Source organism: Mustela nivalis (assembly GCF_964662115.1).
Source record: "Mustela nivalis genome assembly, chromosome: 16".
Classification (NCBI taxonomy): Eukaryota; Metazoa; Chordata; class Mammalia; order Carnivora; family Mustelidae; genus Mustela; species Mustela nivalis.
In genome coordinates, this window is record NC_139035.1 from 36,135,118 (window position 1) to 36,159,561 (window position 24,444).

Sequence of the window (24,444 nt, forward strand, 5' to 3'; positions counted from 1 at the left end):
TACTATCACACAAGTTTGGACAGTCAGACTTCCAACAAGTTCTCCAGGAGACACACACTGTCTTCCCAGTTTCTTAAATAATGGTTCTTAATCTCTTAATTGCTGGTCCTTGAGCAAAGCCGAACTGGAAGCCACCAAAACTTTTGGGGTAGGACTTGGGAACCCAACTACCCAAACCTCAGCCAGGTTTGAGAACCCCCCCTGCCTGCAGGTGCACCTCCATTCTCCCTGGGAAAGCTGATTCACAGGGCTCACCTGAGCTCATCACCCTCCTTACCTTCTCGGTGTCGATGCCTCTGGACATGGACCAGGTGGAAACAATATAATCCATGACTCGCTCACTCAAGCCCTTTGGCACCTGGTAGAGCTTCAGGAAGTCCCGAACGCTATTGAGCATCTCATGGTACCGGTTGGTGTTGGCGTACATCTGTTGGAAAATGGTCGTCACGTTCCCGAAGATGGTGGCATACAGAAGAGCTGAGGAGAAGAGACAACACGTGAGTGGGCCTTCAACCAGGGCCCAAGAATGCCCATCTGGCCAAGAGCAGGCCAGAGCAGGCCAGAGCTGCCCTCTCCAGGACAGACTGTCTTGACCTTTTCAGAAGAACCTCATGCAGCAGCCTCTGGGAGTGGACCCATCAAAAGAGTTGCCTGACAGCAGGCCAGTAGGACCAACAGGTCTGGTAGGCATGGCTAGGATGGACAGGACCTGGCATGACTGCGGCCAGAGCTAAGAGGCAGAGAAAAGGGAGCAGGGATAGGAGCAGTGAGACCAATTTATACTTCTTGACACAAAAAGTTTCAGCCGTGCCTGAGGCCACCAGTCAAATGTGTTATTCTGTATCAGCCCAATTCCTAACCTATCAGCAAGTAAACTTCTTCAAGAACTGCTAACGTGCTAAGTACTATGCTACCTGCTGAGGACAGGATGGTGTGAGAACACGCAGTCCTGGCTCTCACACAGCCAAAAATATAGTGCAAAGACAGAACTTGAATACATCATCACAAGTAACTAAATAATAGCAAATCGGCCAAGAGCAATGAAGGATGTTATTTATACCTTGGCTTCACACTTACTATTAAGGTACAGGTAAAGACAACAATCTATTCCACTGTGATGTGGCTCCTGGGGAGAAGAGCATGACTGTAATATGGCAAAAATAAAGTCGGGTCACCTCTGAGATATGACAAGTATCTACTATGTGCTCCCCTGGGTCCTCCTACGTTAGTGTCAGGAAGGAGGACCATTATGGCATCACAAAGCCCCCCCTTCTACCTTTAACTCCCATTTTCCCTTGAAGGCTGAGCTCAAGGGTTTCACCACTTCCAGAAAGCCTTCCTTTGAAGTTGACCATGACTTCCCAGGCTTGAAATGGTACATAAGCCATTTTGCAACCATATGTGTCTTTCTTTGTGCCTGTATGAGTTGCTTGAAGGCTAGACCCATCTTTTCCTTGTCATTGTATCCCTGGGAGTTAACACTAAACAAGTACTCAATAAATATATGTCAAATTAGTTTTTAATAAATAATATATATATATATATATTATTTGTAACATTCACACGTTTTTGCTCTTTTTTAAAAATTGAGTGATTATTGACATATGATAAACCCGCACCCTTAAAATATACAATCTGATAAGCTTTGAAATATGTATACACCCACAAAACCATCACACAGTCTGACTGAACATTTTCACCACTTTCCAAAAAGTTTCATCATATCCCTTTATACCCCTTCCTGTTCCCAAACGACTGCTAATATTTTCTGTCACCATAGGTTAGCTTGCATTTTCAAGAAAGTTCTATAAATGTAATCATACAGTATGTACTCTTTTTTAAATGTTTTAATTACATATAATTCATATACCATGAAATATATCCATTTAAATTGTACAAATCAGTGGCTTTTATTGTATTTACAGAGCTGGGTGACCATCACTACGTCTAAGTTTAGAATATTTCCATCCTCCTCCCAAAGAAACCCCCTACCCATGAGCATCATTCCCCATCCCATCCCGGTCCCCTAGCCCTTGGCAAACAGTAATCTGCTTTCTCTCTCTATAGGTTTGCCTACGCTGGACATCTCATATCAATTAAGTCCTACAATATATGAACTCCTACAGCTGGCCCCTTTCAAGGTTCCTCCATTTTGCAGCATAATTTGGTACTTCATTCCTTTTCAATGTTGAATAAATAATGTTTGACATATTGACAATCCACATTTCATTTATCCAATCATCAGTCCATGGGCATTTGGGTGATTTACTTCTTGGCTATTATGAATCGTGCTGTTATGAACCATTAGGAACAAGTTTTTGCGTGAACATGTTTTTTGTTCTCTTGGGTAAACACCTAGGAGTGGAATTGCTGGGTCATTTGGTAACTATGTTTAACATTTTGAGGAACTATTTTCCAAAGCAGCTGCACCTTGTTCTGTGGTTCTATCATACCATCAGCAGTGTATGAGAGTTCCAGATGTCTCCAGCACCCCTTCAACACTGTTATTATCTGTCTTTAGATTACTGCCATCCTAGGGAGTAAGATCTGTTATCTCATCCCAGTTTGGGTGTGCATTTATTTCCCTGATGGCTGGTGATGTTGAACATCTTTTTGTGTGCTTATTGATCATTTTTATCTATTCTTTGGTGAAACGTCCACCTAAATCTTGCCTATTTCTCAGCTGGGCTGTTTGTCATTTTATTATTGAGTTGTAAGCATTCTTTACATATTCTGGATAAAAATCCTTTGTCCGATAGATATGATTGGCAAATACTCTCTCACACCATGTGGGTTGTCTTTTCACTTTTCTTTTTTGTCTTTTCACTTATTTGATGGTATTGTCTGCACACAGACATTTTTAGTTTTGAGGTAGTGCAATTTGTTTATATTTTTCCTTTTGTACTTTTTTGACTAGTTTCTTATATTCAGCACAATTATTTTCAGATTTGTCCATATTGTTGTTTTATGAATAGTTCATCTCTTTTTTAAAAAAAATTACTTTGAAATAATTATAAATTCCCAGAAAGGTGTAAAGAGAGTACGAAGAGATCCTGTATACCCACTACCCAGTTTCCCCAATGATTCCATCTTGTAGAAGTGTTGTAGAGCGCAGTGTCAAAACGAGGTTTACGCTGCCATGAGGTATGTGTAGGGCTCTGTCATTTTATCACCTGGATAGGTTCATGTAAGCAGCTCACCATTTAGAAGACAAAACTGTCCCATCACTGCAGAAATCTCTCTTGTGCTCCCCCTTTATACTTATGCTCCCCCAGGGAACCACAAATCTTTTCTCTCTTTGTTATAATTATGCCATCTCAAAAACTTTACATAAATGGAATCATGCAGTATGTGAACATTTGAGATTGGCCTTTTACACTTAGCAAAATGCCCTGGAAATGCAACCATGTTGGTGCATGTGTCAATGGTTCATTCCCTTTTGTTCATGAATACTGTCCCACTGTATGGAGAGGCCACAACGATTTCTTTCAAATGATCTTAGGCTTAGCTGAAGACTGAGAGGGGAAAAAATCGGAGAGAAAGGCGTAGATCTTGATGGAAGGGAGGCAAGTCTTCAGTTGTCTATCCACTCAGGCTGAATATGGCTGCCCAAGACACTGAGGACAAAATTCTACCCAAGAAGAATTATAAATGAGGACTGGAAGGAGGGCTGCCAGTTCTAGAAAGGTACCAGGGAGTGCTTATCAATCTGAACAAAAGCAGCCAGAGAAAAGCAAAAGTAGTCAAAGCCTGAATAATGCAGACACGGCTCTTGGAAGCTCATAAATTAACTTCTACACAAGAGGGTCAAATCTCCAGCTTCCTGCCTCCTGTATCAGCAAGAGTTCCCAGAACCCGCCTCCCAGAGCCCCCAGGCTGGCTCCCTTGCTCCCAGTGAGTCTGACTCTAACTCAATAAGCCTCTATAGCAGTCGTGGCTCGGCTCTGTTTTCTAGTCCACGATGAACCAGAGGTCATGCATGAATAGTAAGAGGTGGCTTTCTCAGGAGGGCTGCCAGAAAACTAATTTAATTTTGAGCTTAAAAATATAGTTATACCAAATCGATACAGTAAGAATAGCTCTCTTGTCCATGGCTTGAGAATTAGGCTCACATCTGAAGCACTGGGGTTCTGGTCAGACCATTAAGGCAGTGATGACACATCTGTCATTTACAGCCCAGGGCTGCTCTCATGCCGGTCTGCTTCTGAGACATTCTAGAAGGAAGGACCTATTTAATTATTATCACTGTTAGAAACATTATTACTATTAAAAATGGATAATTTGCTCAATGCCGGTTGTCTAATTTTGTATGAAGTGAGGTTATACATTTTTCATACATACATTATATTTATTGATATCTCTAGATAAAGCACTATGCCTTATGTACTCACAACCTAACTGGGAGAGATTGCATATAAGTCTAGCTATCGCTTGAACTCGAGTGTGATGTGGGAAGACCAGGAGACTGGAATGTCCCTGCACAACAGAGCCTCACAGGGCAGATGAGGCCCCAGATGACTCTATATGTGAATTAGTTGGGTCCCCCCACCATCCCCCACAGTAGAAAGGCCCTTTCTCAATCCCAAGGCAAAATGCTGATTTGCCTAAGGGCAGGTTTTTTCTCTCTTTGAGCAGTTTAAAGTTATCACTGTATCAGCAAGAACTCTGGGTCCCACCCAAAGAAAAATAAACATTATTTTTTCTGGCCCAAAATTAAAAGTTGCTGTATGGAATTTAGAGGAAGAGTGGCAAAACGTTTTGTTTTCCCTTTTTAAATTTTCATGTTTATTTGTGCATACGTACACATACACATCGTTTAAAAAGTGGCCAAAACCTCTTTTGAAGTCTTTACTCCCCTAGATATTCTTTCTTTTCACCCAATTTCCCATTCCGCAGAAGCACCCATTTTCCATTGTATTAAGCTGATTGTTTTGCTACTGATCTTCATAGTTCAATGTCATTCTCAAGTCACCCTGTCCTGATATTTCAGGCTTAGGAATTATCTGCTGGCCTGAGCATTTGCTCTTCTGAGAATTTCACTCTCTTCTCCCCACTGCCCTCCAATCTCACACTCATTCCCCACAGCTCTTCCCATGGCCCCATCCTCTAATGTGCTTATAGCATCAATTCGGTTAGATCATTATCTGTGCAGATATTACTGTAACTGGATGAGACATATTCACAGCTAAGCCACACAGGATACTCAGGTCACTTTTCCTTTTCTACAGTGTTTCCTTTTCCCTACAGCTAATAATGGTCTTTTCATTTGTTTAGTTTGCGTATCACTGATTTGACTCCAATTCTCCCACAGAAAAAAGTTCTTCCTAATATATTAAAATACCTTAGTTAGCCTATCAATGTCATTTCCATAAAGAAATCTTTCCTGGGGGCACCTGGGTGGCTCAGACAGTTAAGCAGCTGACTCTTGATGTCAGCTCAGGTCTTGATCTCAGGGTTGTGAGTTCAAGCCCCACATTGGGCTCCATGCTGGGCATGGAGCCTACTTTAAAAAAGTAAAGAAAGGGGCGCCTGGGTGGCTCAGTGGGTTAAGCCACTGCCTTCGGTTCAGGTCATGATCTCACAGTCCTGGGATCGAGTCCCGCATCGGGCTCTCTGCTCAGCAGGGAGCCTGCTTCCTCCTCTCTCTCTGCTTGCCTCTCTGCCTGCTTGTGATCTCCGTCTGTCAAATAAATAAATAAAATCTTTAAAAAAATTAAAAAAAAATAAAAAAGTAAAGAAAAAAGAAAACTCCCCTAGAGGCTTCTGAACTGTTCCCTTGGCAGCTGTGTGGATGTCTCGGCTCTAGCATCCTGGGAAGGAGCTTCATTTAGATCCCCTGATTCCTGTATCCCATGGTTTCACCTGCTTGATTTATTAGTTTTTGTTGGTAAAAGACATCTTTTTGTAGTTTTCTGAGAAAGGGTATATGGGAGCAACATTTTTGAGACCTAATGTTTACTTTTACAATCAATTAATAGCTCAGCTGGGTGTAGAATTCTAGATGTGAAATCATTTCACTCATTCTCACTGGAAGCATTTCTCCATTGTCTTCTCTTGCTGTTGTGAAGACAAAAGCATTCAGATCCTTCGTTCTTCATACTGAACCTGTTTTTTCCTCTCAAGAAACTCTTTTTCCACAATGTTCTGAAAATTCATAATAGCGTGCCTTTTGCTGAGGCTCAGTTCTCATCTATTGTGCGAGGATTTCAGTAAGTCCTTTCAATCCAGGAATTTATGGCCTTCCTTTCAAGGAAATTTTCTTGGGCTACTTTATTTTCTTTCTTTCTTTTTTTAAACTTGCCTCCAGCAGATTAAAGTGAAAATAAAAGGGAAAGAGAGAAGGGGAGAAGGAAGGAGAGGGGAGAGCAAAGAAAGCAAATATGGAAAAAAATACATAAATTTTTAAAAAAAGAAAGCAAATATGGAGGGTGGGGACAGTGGTGGATGGGCTGACGGAAGGATAAGCATAATAAGGACACCTTTTATTTTTAGTCAGTTTCTTTTTTTTAATCACTTAAAAAAATTATTCACAGCTTCTTATTTTATGAACCCACGATGGAGGAAAACCCTAGTCAGAAAGAGCAAATCAAAGGCATTGGTTGGGGCACCTGGGTGGCTCAGTGGGTTAAAGCCTCTACCTTCAGCTCAGGTCATGATCTCAGGGTCCTGGGATCGAGCCCCACATCAGGCTCTCTGCTCAGCAGGGAGTCTGTGGGATCGAGCCCCACATCAGGCTCTCTGCTCAGCAGGGAGTCTGCTTCCCTTTCTCTCTCTGCCCACCTTCGATCTCTGTCTGTCAAATAAATAAATAAAATCTTAAAAAAAAAAGGCATTGGAAATGTAAGTGAAGCTGGTAGGTCAGCCTTGAGGCTCTGCGGTGGAACAGAAAAGAGACGTTGCAGGAATGAGTTTCGACCTAAGAAGTGTGTTTTGAGCTTGCAGTTCCGAAGCCCCTAGTTTATTCTTTGTTTACCCTTAAGGTGCTCTCCAGCTCCCGGGTCTCCGTAGCACTCCAGTGGGCATACCACTCCCCCATCTCTCATCACCATCTCTTTGGGACATTGACTCCAGCTTCCTGAAGCAAGAGGGGCACTTAATCTGCCTGCTGACATAAGGGAGTGAAGATGTGAAGCGCCCAGCCCGGTGTTAGCAGAGCGTCTTGGGAGTGCTGGGTGACTGGCTTCTACAGAGCTGTTCGCCCCTCACCTGCATCCTTTTCATCATCAGGGAGGTAAAGAGACTTGTGGGCTTCTTGAGGAAGTCCGTTATTATTCACAAAATTACTCCTGTGGGAAAGTGTACCCCAACTTCTAAATGACTCTGCAGAGCGTAATTTACTCCTAAATTCAAGAAGGCTAGAAAAAAAAAAAAAAGCCATTTCTGCAAGACTAATGAGTCTTTTTCCTCCTTGTAATAATTTAAAAATCATTGCTCTCTGTGTAGTTTACAGGTTTATCCAAACTGACTTTGTTCCATACAGAATTCCAAAAGATATATTAAAGCAGAATTTAAAGAAGACTACTCACACCTATGCTGGTTTCTGACTTAATTCCCAGCAGAATTAGATCATCAGGCCTTTGTTAGCTCTTATGATCTGGCCACTCCATTTGGCAGTGATGGAAGATGAGCTTATGTGGATAAAACCATGTGATACCTCTGACATCTTTCTTTTCCCCTTTTATGCCAAATACAGAAAAAGACTAAAAAAGCATGGGCTGAATGAATACGCTAAGGGAATAAGTACTGATGCAAGAAACAAGTCAGGTAAAAACGTAATAATTTTGAAAAGAGAATCCTTAGACATGGAGGTAGGCTTTGAGTTGTAAAGGGTTCTCTAAGTCCCATCATTGGTTTCCTCCAGTTTTTGGGGACGTAGCTGACATACAACATTGCATTAGTTTAAGGTGTATAATATAATGATTTGATATATGTATATACTGAGAAATGATTATGTATGTTTAGTTATATAGTTAATAGTTTAGTCACATAATTAATTGGATTATTTCTTTGATGGTTTCTTTCCCTTCATTTTCCCCCCACCCCAGGTCTCCTGTGAATCAGGTGCTGGACTCCTAGATTAATCTAATTTTCTTATTTTTCTCTCCAGTTTCTTCCTATCACTTTATGGAAGATTTCTTCATTTTATCTTCTATTCCCCCACCCCTTTTAAGAGAGAGAGCACGCACGTGACAGGGAAGGGGCAGAGGGAGAGGGAGAGAGAGGATCTTAAGCAAGTTTCATGCTCAGCACAAGCCCAAGCCCAATGCAGGACCCAATCTCACAACCCTGAGATCATAACCTGAGCTGAAATCAAGATTCAGACGTTCAACCAACTGAGCCACTCAGGTGCCCCATCTTCTATTCCTTTTATTTAATTTCCAACCCATATCATACTTTTCATTTCCCTCAGGTTCATTAAATGTTGCTTTTTAAAAAATTAACATATAATGTATTATTTTCCCCAGAGGTACAGGCCTGTGAATCATCAGGCTTACACATTTCACAGCACTGAATGTTGTTTTTTAATAGCATTCTGTTCTGTTTCATTGACATTAATGCCTTTAGTCTTCTGAGAATATCAATAATAGATGTATTTTTAAGTTCTCTTACTCCTGCTTGGTTTTTACTTCCTCATTTGTGTCTGCCTGCCTTTCAGATTAGAAATGTATGGTAATCCTTAGATGCCTGCTCATATTTAACAGTGGGACCCTTCTGAGTATGAGTGGGGGTTGTCAACTATGAGAATTCACTATAGGGTGACCAGCCTGAAGTTCATGTTGAAGAAACTATGGTGCCATCAACTTTAGGATTGTCCTTTTGGACTCTCTGAGTTGCTAGAGAAGTCCTCAATCTCTTGGGGGGTCTAGATGCTTCTCTCTCTCTCTCTCTTTCTTTTTTTTTTTTTTTTTTAATTCTGGTTCTGTGTCCTAAAGACATATTGTAGAAATTCTTAATTTGGATCTATTTATTAGACAGAGTTTCAGTTTTCTTCGGCTGCCAGTGTGTTATCCTTCTTTACCATAAAATCTGGAATAAGATTTCTGTTCATATATGATCCTCTTAGACTCTTTTATATTTGGAAAACTAAAATCTTTCTTTGGGGGAAAATTCTTGATTATTCTGCCAAAACAGATCATGTATTAACTTGTAGATTTGGTGGTTTGATCCTGTTTAGTTACTTGCTTATGTTTCCAGAAGGATTTCTTGTATTGGTGAAAAGAAAGATGGTTGGAAGGAATATTTTAGTTCTTGATGTACCTTGTTTTAAAACTAGAAATCTGTCCTGTGGCATGCAAAAGAAAGCAAATTATTTTTAAAAGAAAAAAATGTTTTTGTTTTGTTTTGTTTTGTTTTTAGAGAGAAAGAGAGCATGAGCAGATGGGGAGGAAGGGTGGGAAGGAGGATAGGAGAAGAGGAAAGAAAATCTTGGGCTCCACGCCTAGTGCGGAGCCTGAGGAGGGGCTCGATCTCATTACCATGGGATCATGACCTGTGCCAAAATCAAGAGTCAGACTCTTAACCGACTGAGCCATCCAGGACCAGGGCAGGGTCGACATGCTTCTTAAACAAACTTTCAACTAGCCCTATTCTTAGCACCCCCTTCATCCTCACTTCTAGTGGCACTATTGCCATAATGCCTGAGTCTGGGGAAGTTCTGCTGCCAATCAAATTACTGTTTAAATCTCCCCTCCATCACCTTGGGGTTCAGCTTTCTTTGGTCTGCCAAGTCAATCACTGCCTTCTAGCTTTCCATTTTATATTCCTCCCCTCTCATGCTCTTTGTCCTAATGCATTAATACTCTAAAAGGACCTTTCTTTTGTTGTTGCTTTAGTGGGGTTTTGGGAAGGATCAGATGCAAATGTGTGTGTTCTGACAGCCATGTTTACTGACAACCATACAGATGGTTTACAAAGGCAATTAGGAATTGCTGGCTCTGGCCCAAGGTGACCCTCCACAAACCTGAAAAAAATAGTTTCCAAATCTTCAAAGCCAAGAGCTCAGAGCAATGTAGGTAGTAATCATAAAAAACAGCACAACCTAAAGGTGGGTACCATCACTGCTCGGTAGAAAAGAAAAATGAAGTCCAACATCAGAGAAACAGCATGCAGAGGCCAGAAGCCAGGGTATCTCCGACTGCAAGGCCATCCTTCACTGAATCTGACTCCTAAGTTTCAGTGTGTGTCAGAATCACCTGGAGGGCATTTGACACAGTTCTGGGCCCTTGACCCCAGAGTTCCTGATTCCGTAGGTCTTGGGTGGGCCCTAGAGAAAGGATATCTCTAACAAGTTCCCAGGTGATGCTGTTACTGCTGGGAACCTTGAGAAGCATAGTACTATGATCTTCGAGCCTCTTTCATAAATTATGTTTTATTTCAGGCTATGTTGTCAAACTCTATGGACGTAAATGTTGGTTGATTTGTTCTTCATGGTCAAGGCCCATTATATATTCACCAACTTCTTTTTTCAGAGTAGTTTAGAAAGATCAAAAGGAGAGCTGCTTTTCTATAAAAAGCTCATTTCCAGGATACAGACTATACTATTCCTCCGCCTTTCTCCACTCGCTCCTTCGCCTCTTCAACTCTATTCCCACCTGGGCTATCCTGCCACCCCCAGACCTCGTAGATGCCAACAGGAAAAACCAAGGAAGCAGAAGCCCTTTCCAACCCCTGATTTTGAACCAGATAGTGCCTCAAATTCAATATCTATTAAGATTATGGCTTGTTGCTGCTTATTTTTTTTTTTAAGATTTTATTTATTTATTTGACAGAGAGAGATCACAAGTAGGCAGAGAGGCAGGCAGAGAGAGAGGAGGAAGCAGGCTCCCTGCTGAGCAGAGAGCCCAATGCGGACTCGATCCCAGGACCCTGAGATCATGACCTGAGCCGAAGGCAGCGGCTTAACCCACTGAGCCACCCAGGCGCCCCTGTTGCTGCTTATTTTAATGAAACTTAATTTCTTCATTTTTTTGAAGAGTAAAAGAAAAAAGACTCTTGTTATATGAATTTCCCCTACAATAAAATCTCCAGCCTTATGATCCTTAATTCCCCATTAGCCGCCATCTGATTAGGATGAACTACTCATTAAGTCATGTGGCTGCACTGGTGGGTTGGGGGTAAAAGTCATTAACACACACAACAATTGGCACTGAGAGCTCAAAGCAGTCCAGAGACAGCCTTTCACTTCCAAGACATTAATGAGATACAGTAAGTAGAATCTGAAAAACCAGAGAAGGAGTTCAGAAATTGAATCTTCCGCTTTCTAGGTCAAGCACAGCCCAGCACATCCTGAGAGGTGAACCCAATGACTTCTGCACCCCCAGTATTATCTGATAAGGACAGGAAGATGGGGCTCTTCTGAGTTATATCCTGCTGGGTTCAAGTTCTGGCTCAGACACTTAGAGCTGTGTGGCCAGAGGCAAATTACTTTCCTGCTTTTCCCTCCATTTCTGTCAGTCTGACAAAAGAAATATCACCTGCTCACTTCCCTGTGTTGTTGGGGTAACGAGACGCTGTGTGAAAGTACCCAGAGTACTCATTTGGAACAAAGAGATCTTCAAAGTTATCATCTCTTTCAGCTGTTGTCCTGGAGTCAAATGTCAGAACACACACATGGGAGGGCATTTCACTAAGACAGCAACCTGGAACACTAGCCAGAACGGGGAACTATTATCTTTTAGTTGCACAGACAGACTCAAAAGTTATCACAATAGGAAAGTACTGGAGTCCAGAGAGAGGTCTTAAACCAAGCTCATAATGCAAAAACTGAGGCCTGCAGAGGAATCTCTAAAATCCATAAATACTGAGAATTTTGACACATCAGCTGAAATACTGACCACGTGGTGATTCTGGATGAAGCTACTCATAGATTAGGAATGACGGAAGAATTAGTGGATGCATACAGGAGGGCAGAGAGGGTAGGGAGGAAGGCCTGGGAACCAGACTTAAATCCTGGTCCTATGTCATCTGGCCCACCAGACAGCAGCATATCTCATTTTGTTCATGTAGTATTTTTGGTCTTTGCTGCTGTAACTGCTCGTGCTTATCCTAATGTGATCACGATGAGCAGGCGTGAAAAAAAGTTTAAATTGGTATAGTAACCGGCAACCAACTTTTAAAATCGTATTTCCTGTGTCTTGAAATCCATGGCTATGGATCTATCTCATTTTGGGGGAAGAAATGAGTAGTAACAAGGGGAAGATAAAAAAGTGATTACTGGGTTTCTACAGCAGATCAACACAGAGTAGGAGAACTCTACTCCGGAGACAAAAAGTTGCAGTTTGGGAACCCAGGTTCACCACCAACCCCAGGACAATTCCTTTTCCTCTTTAAATATCTTTATACAGAACAGAGAGTATAGAGTTAATAATGACCTTATAGTTTACTTTTTAGTAAGTGAGATAATGTAGATAAAATGCTTTTCACACACAGTACCTGGTACCTGATAAAGTGCTCAAGAAATACAACAATAATTAACAGCAGTATGTTTAAGGACCATCTCTGGAGTCATCCATTTCCTGGAAACATTTGCTTACTAACTTAATCATCTGATGTCTCAATGCAACCAACATTAACTGGATACTCAGGCATGTCATGCTCTATGCTGGGAAGCAACATGGTGCGGTGAAAATCACTTGGTCTCTGAGAAGAAAGAACCCTATTGGCCCTGCCATTTTTGGTGCGGGGGGGGGAGGGCACAAAAATTTCTGTCTCCTTCAAGGGTCCTTACTAGCTGGACTAAAAATCAAATTGACATGAGACAGATTAACAGGAAAAAATCAAATTCGATAGCATACATACAGGGAATCCACCCAGACACGGCAATTCCGAAGACAGTCCGGTAAAATGAGGTCCATAGGTCATCTTGGACTAACAAGATGGGGGTAGGGGTCTGGGACTTCAGAGGATAGGAAAGCATTTCACAGGGCAGTAAGAAGAGCAGATATTTGGTAATTAAATGTTTGCCCTCCTACAGATGGGGCACTCAGATAAAATTTATTTCTGCCAATAACCCTTATTCTGAGAAAGACCCTCAACTTAGATTCTTCTATGTAGTTAAGGGAAGGGCAAGAGTTTCTCTTGACCCCACAGAGTGTTGACTGTCAAGAGCTCAAAATAATCTTCATGCCAAAGTGGCTCAGCTTGGGACATCTTGCCCTTGGTCCTACAAATTCAAGTCATAAGAGCCTCAGTTTCCTCATTTATGAGAGAAAGAGCAAAATCTTCATCTCTCGGGATTTCTGTAAAGATTCAATGAACTAACATGATGAATGCCAGCCACAGTGCTGGCATAGGATAGATCCCAAATAAATCTTAGTTTTCTCTCTTAACCCACCCGGTGTTAACATCCCTCCATTCAACACCCTGAGACTCAGTTCCCCTCCCCTCTTGGCTTTGAGTGGGTACCTCCTACAGTGATATGTAGGCTTGTGCTTTTCTATAAACAGAAGACTTTCTGGAATGCAGGAATTATGGGGGTCAATTTAGCGACTTCTTCCTCAGCATTCAGCAGGTGCTCAGAAGGTACTCTTGGCTTACTATTGAAGAGACTGTCCCAATGAGGTGAGTTCCCTCAGGTTCATCTGTACAAGCTTTACAATGTGGGTGGGATTCTTTCGCACCTCACAACCATTTCTCTGACACCAGCTGGTGTCCTATAATTCAACTCCATTCTGAGACCATCTGCCAAAGGCCGCATCAGATTCCACAGGTTAAAGGCTCAGTCCCACAAGACTGCCCCCAGTTCAAGATGCCATTTGCAAGTCCAGATGGCTACTTGTACTTCTGATAATGGTTCCCATGAACCCCTCCTTGGGTTCAGTTACTTTGCTAGAGTGGCTCAGAGAACTTAGGAAACCTATTTACTCACTAGATTCCTGGGTGCTTACAAAGCATATTAAAGGATAGGAGTCAATAGCCAGATGAAGAGACACACAGGGCAAGGCCCCAACAAAGGAGTGTCTGTCCTCCTGGAGTCTGGGGGCTGGCACGGCACTTGGAAGCATTCTGGTTCACCAACCTGGAAGCTCTCCAAATCCTTTCCTTCTGGGTTCTTATGGAGACTAACGTAGGCACGGCTGATTTAATCATTGGCCATTGGTGAATCAAGTCCATCTTCGTCCCCTCTTCCTTCCCAGAAGGTTGGAGGTGGGGGAGGAGAAATGGGGGCAGAGGGCAGGTAAAAGTTCCAATCCTCTAATCATGTGATTGGCTCTTCTGGCAACCAGCCCAGATCCTTAGGTGCTTCCAAAAGTCACCTCATTCATACAAGAGACATATTTATTGCTGTAGACACAGGAAATTCCAAGAGTTTTAGGAACTCTATGCCAGAAACATGGAGGAAAACCAAATATATATTTACTATTACAAATCATAACATCACACAAAGGCTTCACAATGTGGTGTCAAACCAGGAACATCAGTTGCTTGGGCAGTTAGTTTGTAGACATACAAATTCTCATGCCCCCTCCAAATCTACTGGATCCAAATCTCTGGGGGTGAGACCCAGGATTTTGTATCTCTTCAAACTCTCCAGGGGATTTTGAGGCATCTTCAAGTTTGAGAAATACTGTTTTATACCACATGGATCCCCACCATTTCCTTAATAAGTTTTAAGTGAAATGCTCCATTCCAAGGGAAGAGGATGATTAAAGGGGAAAGAAATACTGGGCCATACTGAGGAGGCAGGATGAGGCCAAGAAGGCAGCAAAACTTACCCCAACAGACAGAAAAATGACAGAGAAACCAGGAGAGAATGAGGGAGTGATCCTACAGGTCAGTGGTACCCTGATGCAGGGGACACTGATAGGAATGACTCTACTCCACTCCGAATGTCCTAATAGCATGGTGTCCTCATTCCTCCCCAAGCTGGAACAGCTATTCCCCTGAGCACAGAAAGTGCCCCCGAAATCAGGGAATATAAAACACTCATACACTGCCTACTTTATAACAAGAAAAGCCTGAAAACTCTCACTTAATATCTTGCTAAGAATAGCTCAAATTCCTATACCACGCTGAAACTCTGCTGTGTTGGTGAATGTCACTTAACAAGCAAAATTCTTACAGGGGAGACAGAAGGTTATTTTCAGCCATTTCTCATCTGTCGAATAAAACAACAGCTCCCACGCCACGGTACCCCATTATCCATGCAGTCTGTGCTACCTCATTTCAACCACTGTTTTAATAGCACCACAGATAAAAGCACAGCAATTTCCACAGGCAATTACCTCTGCAAATGAATCAAGAAGGTCAGACACAGGTTGGAAAGGTCTCCAAATAATCTGCTACTTTCACTTATTTTGTGCTTGCTGTGTTCCTGATTGCAAGGAGACAAACACTTAGTTACAGTTATACCTGGCTGAAAAGGTAGACTGGCTTGCGGCTTTCCTAACCTGGGTCTTGCTTGATGTCATCATGAGAGCCCTAAGTTTATATTTTGCCAATATGAGTCATCAAAGAGAATCTAATTAACAAATCCATTTAAAATACATAGTTTTTTTTCTAAAACCATTTAAACAGGTATGTTAACCTTAACTGGGCTCATTTTCTGATAGTAGTTATAATTCCTGAAGAAAGCTCAAAATTTGGTTTTTCTTCTACATCTCAAAACAACTACAAAAAAGAAAAGAATAGGGGCACCTGGGTGGCTCAGCGGGTTAAGCCGCTGCCTTCAGCTCAGGTCATGATCTCAGGATCCTGGGATCGAGTCCCGCATCGGGATCTCTGCTCGGCAGGGAGCCTGCTTCCCTCTCTCTCTCTCTGCCTGCCTATCTGTCTACTGTGAACTCTCTCTGTCAAATAAATAAATAAAATCTTTAAAAAAAAAAAAAAAGAAAAGAAAAGAATATTTTTTTCAAAAGGCACTAGTATCACCATGGTGAATTAAATTGGAACAGCGCAATGACTGCAAAAAATCTTTTAAACAAATACCTCTTCCAGTAATAGTTAATAGAAAGAAATTAAAATCACTTTCTCCCCTGTTGGCCACTCTGATCTGGACACTTCAGCATCTCGTGATTTTCCTCCGTGAATGACCCGCAGTCTTCGTTTTTCAAAGGCAGCTCTGGAATCACATGGTTGCTAAGTGACACTGTAGGTCGGAGTGCCTCTCTCTACATTGACTCCAAAGTACTAATTACCCCGAAGTATTGTGCCCCACCAGGCTTTCTACTAAACAGGTTGCCAAGGACTAGAGAGAATTGGTAACTCTCACACTGGACAGAGATTTCCTTCTTTCATGAGTTTGTGGTTCTCATCCAGATTCTGCTGTCTAATAGCTGTAAGCCGAGTGACTTCACCCCTTTGTGCTCAGGAGGCCCAAATACTTGTTGAAAAAGGGAATAAGAACAGTAATAATCACAACTGGATTGTATACAGCGTTTAGGGTGTACAAATCACTGTCCCAATCATTTTGCATACATGATTTATCTTCATGATAGATACTATTATTATCTTCCTTCTACTGATGCATCTGAGTTAAGAATGTTTAAGTGATGTGCCCAAAGTCACACAGCTTAAATGACAGATGGGGGATTTACACACTGGCAGGCCGACTTGGGAACCTGTTCTAGCACAGCACCAGACACCGCTCTTAAGCCCAAGTCTGCTGTGGGCCAGCTACTGCTCCCAGGCCTCAAATACACCGACTTGTCTAAATCTCTTAACAGCCCTAGGAGGAAGGAGCTATTGGGAGCCTTATTTGTAGATAGGCCACAGAGAGGTTAAGTAACTTGGCTAAGGTCACACAGCTAGTAAATATGGCGCTGGATTCAAACTCATCCCATGCCTTGACATTTATACCACGGTTTCTCAGCCTCAGCCCCATTGATATTTTTGGCCAAATCATTCCTTGCTGCAGGAAACTATTTTTTTATGCTAATATTTTATTTACAAGCCTTCTTTGCTGTACAGAAAATAAAAATGCTGTTATAGTCTTGATGTAACTAGCAGCCACTGATGGCTGACTCACTGACCATGATGACCCCTGCTCAGCAAGTCTTACAGGAGAACCTAACAGGACGTGCAGTTTTGTTGGGGTGCTATCCCCATGCTGATGGTGGATTTTGAAGACAGACCAAATGGAGGAAGGTACAATGTCACAGGAACTATTCTTTGGCTCTTTGGGTGGATGGGATCCTGTGGTTGGTATTACCGATACCCTTTATTACTATTATTACCTGTATAACTATTACTATTTAAACTGCTACCTGTGAGCAGTCCAGCCAATATGGAGCAGTTCTTTTTTTGCCTGTCATTTTGGTCTTAATTATCTTCTCCTTCATTATCAATTTTTCTTTTCCTCTCTTACCTTCCCACTTTCTTTTTTCCTTCCTCTTCTTCCTCCTCATCCCCTTATCTTCCTCACCTTCTCCATCATATCCAAATCCTTCTTCCTCCCCACTGACTTCACCTTCATCGCTCTCTGCCCCCCCCCCCTTTACACCTTCTTCTTCCTTTCCATCTTCATGGTTATCAAACTCCTCCTCCTCCTCACCGTCCTCATCCTCCACGTGTTCGCCTTAGCAGGGCTCTTCTTCATGCTCACCATTCCCCTGGGCATCTGAACCAGGGGCTTCTTGATTCTCTCGGTCCTAGCCAGGGGAAGACGGTCCTCCCTCGTCATTCAGACTAGTAATCCCACAGTTAAACAGGTTCGGGGTTTTCAGACATTCTCACTTTTTCAAAGGTTCCAAGGTGCTGATATTTTGCAGTAGAATGCGCTGACGTTCGGATGGGTGAGATTTGAAAGGTTTTCTCCTAACACGTCCAGACCTCCAAAGATGCTGTCACTGAGCTCAAGCTTTTTCAATTTAGGTAGCTGGGGGTGATGTGAAACTGAAATCAAGCTGCATTTATGAAACTGAGCAACTCTAAGTTCACAAATTCAGTGTTGAGCCCCCAATGTTCCCATTATTTGATCTGCAATTGTCCGGGACAAGTTTTCCAGCAGCTTAGGGTGTCAGACGCCTCTGCTCCAGGTTCCTCTCCACCATGCTTCCCTCTTCCCCACTCTTCAAACTTCACTTTCCGCTGAAGGGCGGAGGGGTGACAGGCATCTGGCCCTGCGCGGGGAGGGCCCTTGGACAGTCCCCAGCGGCAGGCAACGGAGCGGAGTCCCTGAGCTACATGACTCCCCCCAGCGGAGCGGAGGGAATCCGAGGAGGGAAGGGGGCTGCAGTGCCGCGCCGGTCTCACTACCGCCGCCTCCGGCCGCGGGCCGCATTGCGCCGGGATGTCTAGGGCAGCTCTGCGGGACTTGGCTGGCTGCTGCCTTCCCTTGAATAAAACCTGCCCAATGAGGAAGTAGGACAAGAAAAAGGACTGCATGGGATCTAAAATCCCTCTAATCTTCAAGAAAGTACTATGATTATGCATTATGATTATGAAACTAGATAGAGAAACTGAGGTGAATGATCATATATACCAGGTCTATTCATGATGACAAAAACTTGGCCCTTCTCACCTTCCCAGAGACACAAAGACAAATTTCAGCCTAATGGTGATGTCCATAATTGACTTTAAGGACTTCTCATAAACCCAGATACCTGTCTCCTGCAAATATTTTGATCAGGTGAGATAACTTTCTTGTCATAACCCACACCATGAGTCTCTCTCTGCTGCTTTCCTTCCACTAAATCGGACACATCACAGCAGTGAGAGCTCTGGAGTCATACTGACGGAAGGGCTAAATAGTAACTCTGCTACTTACTTGCTGTGTGACTTTGGGCAAAGCACTTGATCCCTCTGAGCTCCATTTTCCCCATCTGTACAAAGAGGGGATAATACCATGCTTGGTGAGGATTAAACATGATGACATAGATGAAGTGCTCTACACAGTACATGCTCAACACATGTCAGTTGTTGCTATATTAGTTTTATTCAAGATCCAACTCAAAACAACACATAACTCTTCCAAAAGCCTCCCAGAACCATCACATCTAACTACCCCCCACTTCTGCTCCTCACTGTGACTCCTGTGTGAAACCAACAATCCTCAGATGGGTCCTGCCCGCCTGGAACCATCATGACCACGTGTCTCAATCAGGGGGTGTATTAGAATCATCGAAATAGCTTTTTAAAAAATATATATATATTCTCCTCGGTTTACTTAGACTTAGGGGTGATGTGGGGTGAGAAGACGGTGAGCAAGTAGATTTTTAAAAATTCCCCATGATTCTTATAGGCACCATTATCTCATCCCCATCTGTGAGCCTCTAAATTATCCACAAGTAACCACTGGATGCCTTGTTTTAAAAAAGTCTGGTTATGTTCAACTATTCTAAAAATGTTTAAGGAAAAGAATATGATGCCTTTAGGAAACAGATTATAAAAGAAAAGTTTTAGCTGAAAACACTTAATGCTAACTGGGTACTTATAATTTAAAAAAATAAAAGAGGGGGTGTAGTTAATTGAAGAAACTAGTAACTTTTGAACTTTTTACTCGTTAAGAAGAAATAATCATAGGCTAGGTTCAGATTTTACAGAGATCAGGAAAAAATTGCAGCCTTGACTTTTTTTTTCTCTTTTCCCACTTGAAAGAAGAAAGATTAAGAAATAGTATGTAGAGAAAAAGATAAATTTAGTCCTTGAAATTAGCAAGGTCAGTATTTTTCATGAAGAGAGATGCCTAAGGGGGGGCTGGCCAAATGTCAGGAGGAGGAAACAGAGCCTTTACCAGGGTTTTGAACAGCCACGACTTGAGTGTCTGCCATGACACTTTGGACAAGCCAAAGGCCCTGGGCTTCCTGCCCTGAAACACTAGGGCTACAAGATAGTCAAGGTTACCCTGAGGGGAGAGAGAAAAATAAAAAGTAAGCTAAGCAGAGGTGGATGCATTGAGTTTAGGGAGGAGGAAAACCAATATTCAACTTGTATCGACAACATATATACATATCTTGATAAATTAGTCTAAAAAATAGCAATCAGAAATTATTGGATTCTATTCTTCTGTTGACAGTATTGTTGTTAACAGAAAAGGCCCAAGTGATCATTTCCTGCAGATTTCTGATTCAGTTTCACCACACTATTACCATTGAACAGTAGAGTTCATGGTAGCTATCAGGGACTGTAAGAACAGTGCTCATAAAAACATAATCAGACTTGAGATAAGCAGAAAAAACATCCCCAGAGAATTCTCCTGGAGAGTCAACACTGAGGATAGAAGGAAATATGTGGGAAGGTGTCCCAGACAATATAAATAACATCTCCAAAGGTGCAGAAGGCAGTGATGAGGATGATGTGGTCTAGGGGAAAGGTGAGGTTATTTAGCTGGGATATTAAGTACATGGACATAAAGTCTGCATTTAACTGATGCCATTTGGGGAAGTGAGCAAAGAAAGCCCTCCTGCACGAGAAGATGCCAGAACGTAGTCTTAAATTATCCTGGTAAATGAGGGAATGAGAGTAAATGGAAAAATCTGGGCAAAGGTAATGATTGAATGGTTGAGAGAACAAGTCTTGTCTGAGGAACTGCAAGTCTCTCAGCATAGCTAGCTGGTTCCTATAATTCAAGGTTAGTGGTGGGATGACCCTACGAGAGGAAGTTGGCATGTGACAAAACCCATATCATGAAAGGCATTCTTAGGTTTTATTCTATAGGCAGTGGAGCTCCTTATTTTCTCCACCCCTCAGGCCAGCACAAACATAGCAACTTCAATTATCCAAGATGCAGAATTTGCTCTGCTCACAGGTTCCAGGAGAAGGGTCAGAGCAGCCCACCAACTGGGTTTCTCATTCTGAGAGCTGGCTTAAGGCCAAGGGAGACACTAATCATCTCAACATTTATGAGTGATCCCACTGGTACCACCATACCTTTCAAACTGCTAATTTGGTCTGCCAAGATGGGGCACCATATTAATACAATACCTCTGATACAAAATGTTGGCTAGCAAAAGTCTTCAAATTGCCATAGTTTCTGTAGCTTTGAAATAGTTTCCAACTTAATTCAGCACAGAGGGAGGGGTTTCAGAAAGATGTTTGCACTGAGTGAGGTCTACAGTCTACACATGTAAGTGGAAGACCAGAAATAGACTTTCATCCAGTATATACACAGGGTCAGAGATGCTGAGTCTGTGACAGCCCTCTATTTCCCTTCTAAAGCTTAGATTTCAGCTCCACTCCAAGAGGCTTTTCTAGGCCAACCAGGCCTCTGGATGCCTCCCCAAACCTAAAAGGAGGGAGGCAGAGCCCTTGAGAAGTGCCAGGCGTGGTAGGCCCTGGGAAGGTCACTGTGACATTGCCATCAATAGGAGAAGGAAAAAGGAAGTTCTGAGGGGCCAACAGTTATAGAAAGAGCAGATAAATAGCCTCTACTCTGCCCTGAGAGGCATGATTGAAACCTGAGATGCTCCCCAGTGGGGCTCTCTGGGGGAGAAAACAGGACAGCCTCTGAGGGGAAGGAGTATTTTACCTCTGACATTTAGAAGTGCCAGCATAGATATTTTAGTATCAACTAATATCACCTACATTCTCCACTAACAATACATTATTAGCGTGGACCACTCCCTCCCCCTTCTTGGTCGGTCCTGCTCCTCCCTGGTCTCTGGTGACAGCAGAGGGGCTGGGGTGTCAGAATGATAAAAGTGAGCTCCATTTGGCACATGCTTGTTTAAGCAGCAGTGGTATATGCTCTGCTTGCGGAGGAACTGCTGGTCACATACCCTCTTTGGAACCAAAAAGAGTTCAGCTCTTAATGCGGAAATGAATGAGTTTTCAGATAATCACCTCAGTCTAATGGCCAAACTTGATCTCTTTATTGATTCATTTTTTCCACAAACATCTACCGAGCATGTCTCTTGTGTTAGGCATGGTGCTAGTGCTGAGGTACAATGTCTGATGAGACCAACGTCTATATGCATGGACAAATGAGACATGGTGTGGTCAGGTACAATCTAGATGTGGGGGTAGGGATGGGCAGGTTGTGCAGCATGCCCTGAGAACACTTTTGAAGGATAAACAGAGTTGGGGGTGTGGCAATGGAGTGGGAAAGGAAGACTCCCAAGCCAAAGCAACTGACCCAGCCCTGGGGCATGGGGTATGTATGGGGGGGAGGGGCAATGCATTATTGATGAAATGAATTTTCCTTTCCAGAATAATCCAGCGATTTCTTGGACACCGGGGCCTCTTCTTTCCATGAGCAGCTCCCAGCCCCGCCTGGTTCTATGGGTGGTACCCACAGTAACGTTTGGCCCTCTCAGGAACAATGGTAATGGGAGAATGGGCACCAGGCAGTCACTTACTTGAGGAGAACGAAATGATTCTGTAACTAGTCATACCCATGAAGAGCACTCTGAGTGAAAAGGAGGGGAAAAAAACAAAAAGATAAAAACAAAAACAAAAACCAACCCAACTTTGAAAGCTCATAGGCCAGCAAAATTTTCCACAAAAGGGACTCGATCCCTGGTTGTGCATAAAACTGTTCCTGAAGTGACTAGTATGCCCAAGTGGCTTCCTGAGGTTGAAGACTTCCACCAAAAGAGCACCAACGGAACACAGCTTAAATGTGTTCCCCTAAGGACCGTGTCACATCAAGAAAAGGCCCAAATATGACATGCGCTCTCTCCACATTTTTCTTACAACACATCTTAATCCAGAATTGTCTTTTTCTTGTTTAAAAGCCTTCCAACACTCTCCTTACTGGAGAACAGAGTCCAAACACCTCAGTAAAAAAATAGCTAACATTTATTGAGTGCTTTCTTTATGCCAAGTACTAGCTCAAGAATTTTACAGAGTTTATTTCATTGAATCCTAGCAGACCTAGATAACAGGCACACTTCAATCCCTATTTTAAATATCTGAGCTCTTCTGGTGCATGACGAGTTACGGAATGAGTTCATTAAGCTATGAAGATCTTCCACAAGTCAACACTTTCCATCAAAGAATACCAAAAACCGTATTCATTAATATCCCTGTCAGTTGCATCATACAGTCTTTAATATTAGAAACTGTCACATTTGTGATGGCCGTTACTGGTTTGCCATAATTCTAATTTTTGCTGGAAAGCTTGAATTTCCTAATTGGCAGCAAATACTGTTAGTCGTTTTCCTTGATGTGATGGGCTCACCCCACTGATTTTCATGAAAATGTCTGCCAAATACCCAAGTCTGAAAAGCCATGCTTGGCCGTGATCGTATAGTGGTTAGTACTCTGCGTTGTGTGAAAAGCCATGCTTTGTGTGTCATTTTTTCTTTCGAGTAAAAATGGTGGTGAAACCAGTGAGAAAGGAGACCCTATTTCAGCTTGGAATCCAACTGCACAAATACTTTTTGTTCGAACAACCATATTTCAATATGCAGAGGTGTTTTATGTATGCTTCCTGTTCTGTCACACAGAATATATACTCAGGATAAATTTACCAAATTTAACTATTCTTATCACTTCATCAGGGGCATTTTTCAGTAAAATTGATTTTTTTTTTTTTTTTTTACAAGTGCCTGAAAGTGAAGAATAAAATGACAACTAATACAGTTTGGGACAACAATACTTTGGGACAGCCTGGATTCCTGCTGAGATGCTGGTTATTTACACACCATTGCTTTTGTACCATCAGTGCATATTATAAACACAGTGGAACAGGCAAATAATGTCTTTGCATTATTATGTAACTACTTATAGCCTTGCAACCTCCTTGAGAAGGTCTTGGGAAGCCCCAGAAGGTTCTTTGGGAACCAAAGATCCTGCTTTGAGAACTGTTGCCCTTTACACACCTCTTTAGAGTCAATTTGAGGTTACTTCCCTGAAGAATCTTACCACTTCCCCTCCTTCTGAGCTACTACTGTAATTTGCACAAACATCTGGCATAGTAGTTATAACATTTTATGAGGCATAGTTAATTACATCATCTTTCTCCCTACAACTGTAAGTTTCTCTAGGCAGAAACTATGTCTTATTTATCTCTGAATACCAAGGACTTAACAGTGCCAAGCACATAGTAATTGCTTGATAAATGCTGTTCAGTGAATGAAGAACTTTTACAGTAGATTGTGTTTTCTAAAGATGGTTATGACACTATGTTCCATCACACTTACTCTTCTATATTCTTGCCACATAGTCATCCATAGGTTTGTTCCCTCCCCTTTAACCTGGTTGGCTTTTGTGACTGCACCAACCTTTGGAGCACAGTAGAAAAGATGCCATGTGACTTTTAAGGCTAGGTCTTTAAAGGGCCATGCATTTCTGCCTTCATATCTGGGGACAGTCCCACTTGGAACACAGCCATTATGAGGAGAAATTCCAAACAGTCTTGGAGAGGCCTACATGGAAAGCAAACTGGGTCCCTGGCTCAAAGCCAAAGCTGGGTTCGTAGCCTCCAACAAGGAAACCAATTTGCTACCCATGTGAGTGAACCTTCCTAAAAAAGGATCATCCAGTGTCCAGTGGAGCTGAGCCTACTGACCACATGTGAGACAGAAATGAGCCACCATGATGATCAACTGACCAGCTACAGAT

The 24,444-nt window shown here is 42.4% G+C and overlaps 1 protein-coding gene across 2 annotated transcripts in view; it reads right to left on the reverse strand.

The window, feature by feature from the left end:
• The window catches only part of KCNH1 (potassium voltage-gated channel subfamily H member 1), a 384,330-nt gene that overhangs the window by 115,441 nt on the left and 244,445 nt on the right, over positions 1-24,444 (reverse strand). For both annotated transcript variants that reach the window (XM_082701856.1, XM_082701857.1), the window contains exon 8: positions 278-477. In XM_082701856.1, coding sequence (XP_082557982.1) covers positions 278-477 — 200 coding nt within the window. The remainder of the gene's footprint in view (positions 1-277; positions 478-24,444) is intronic.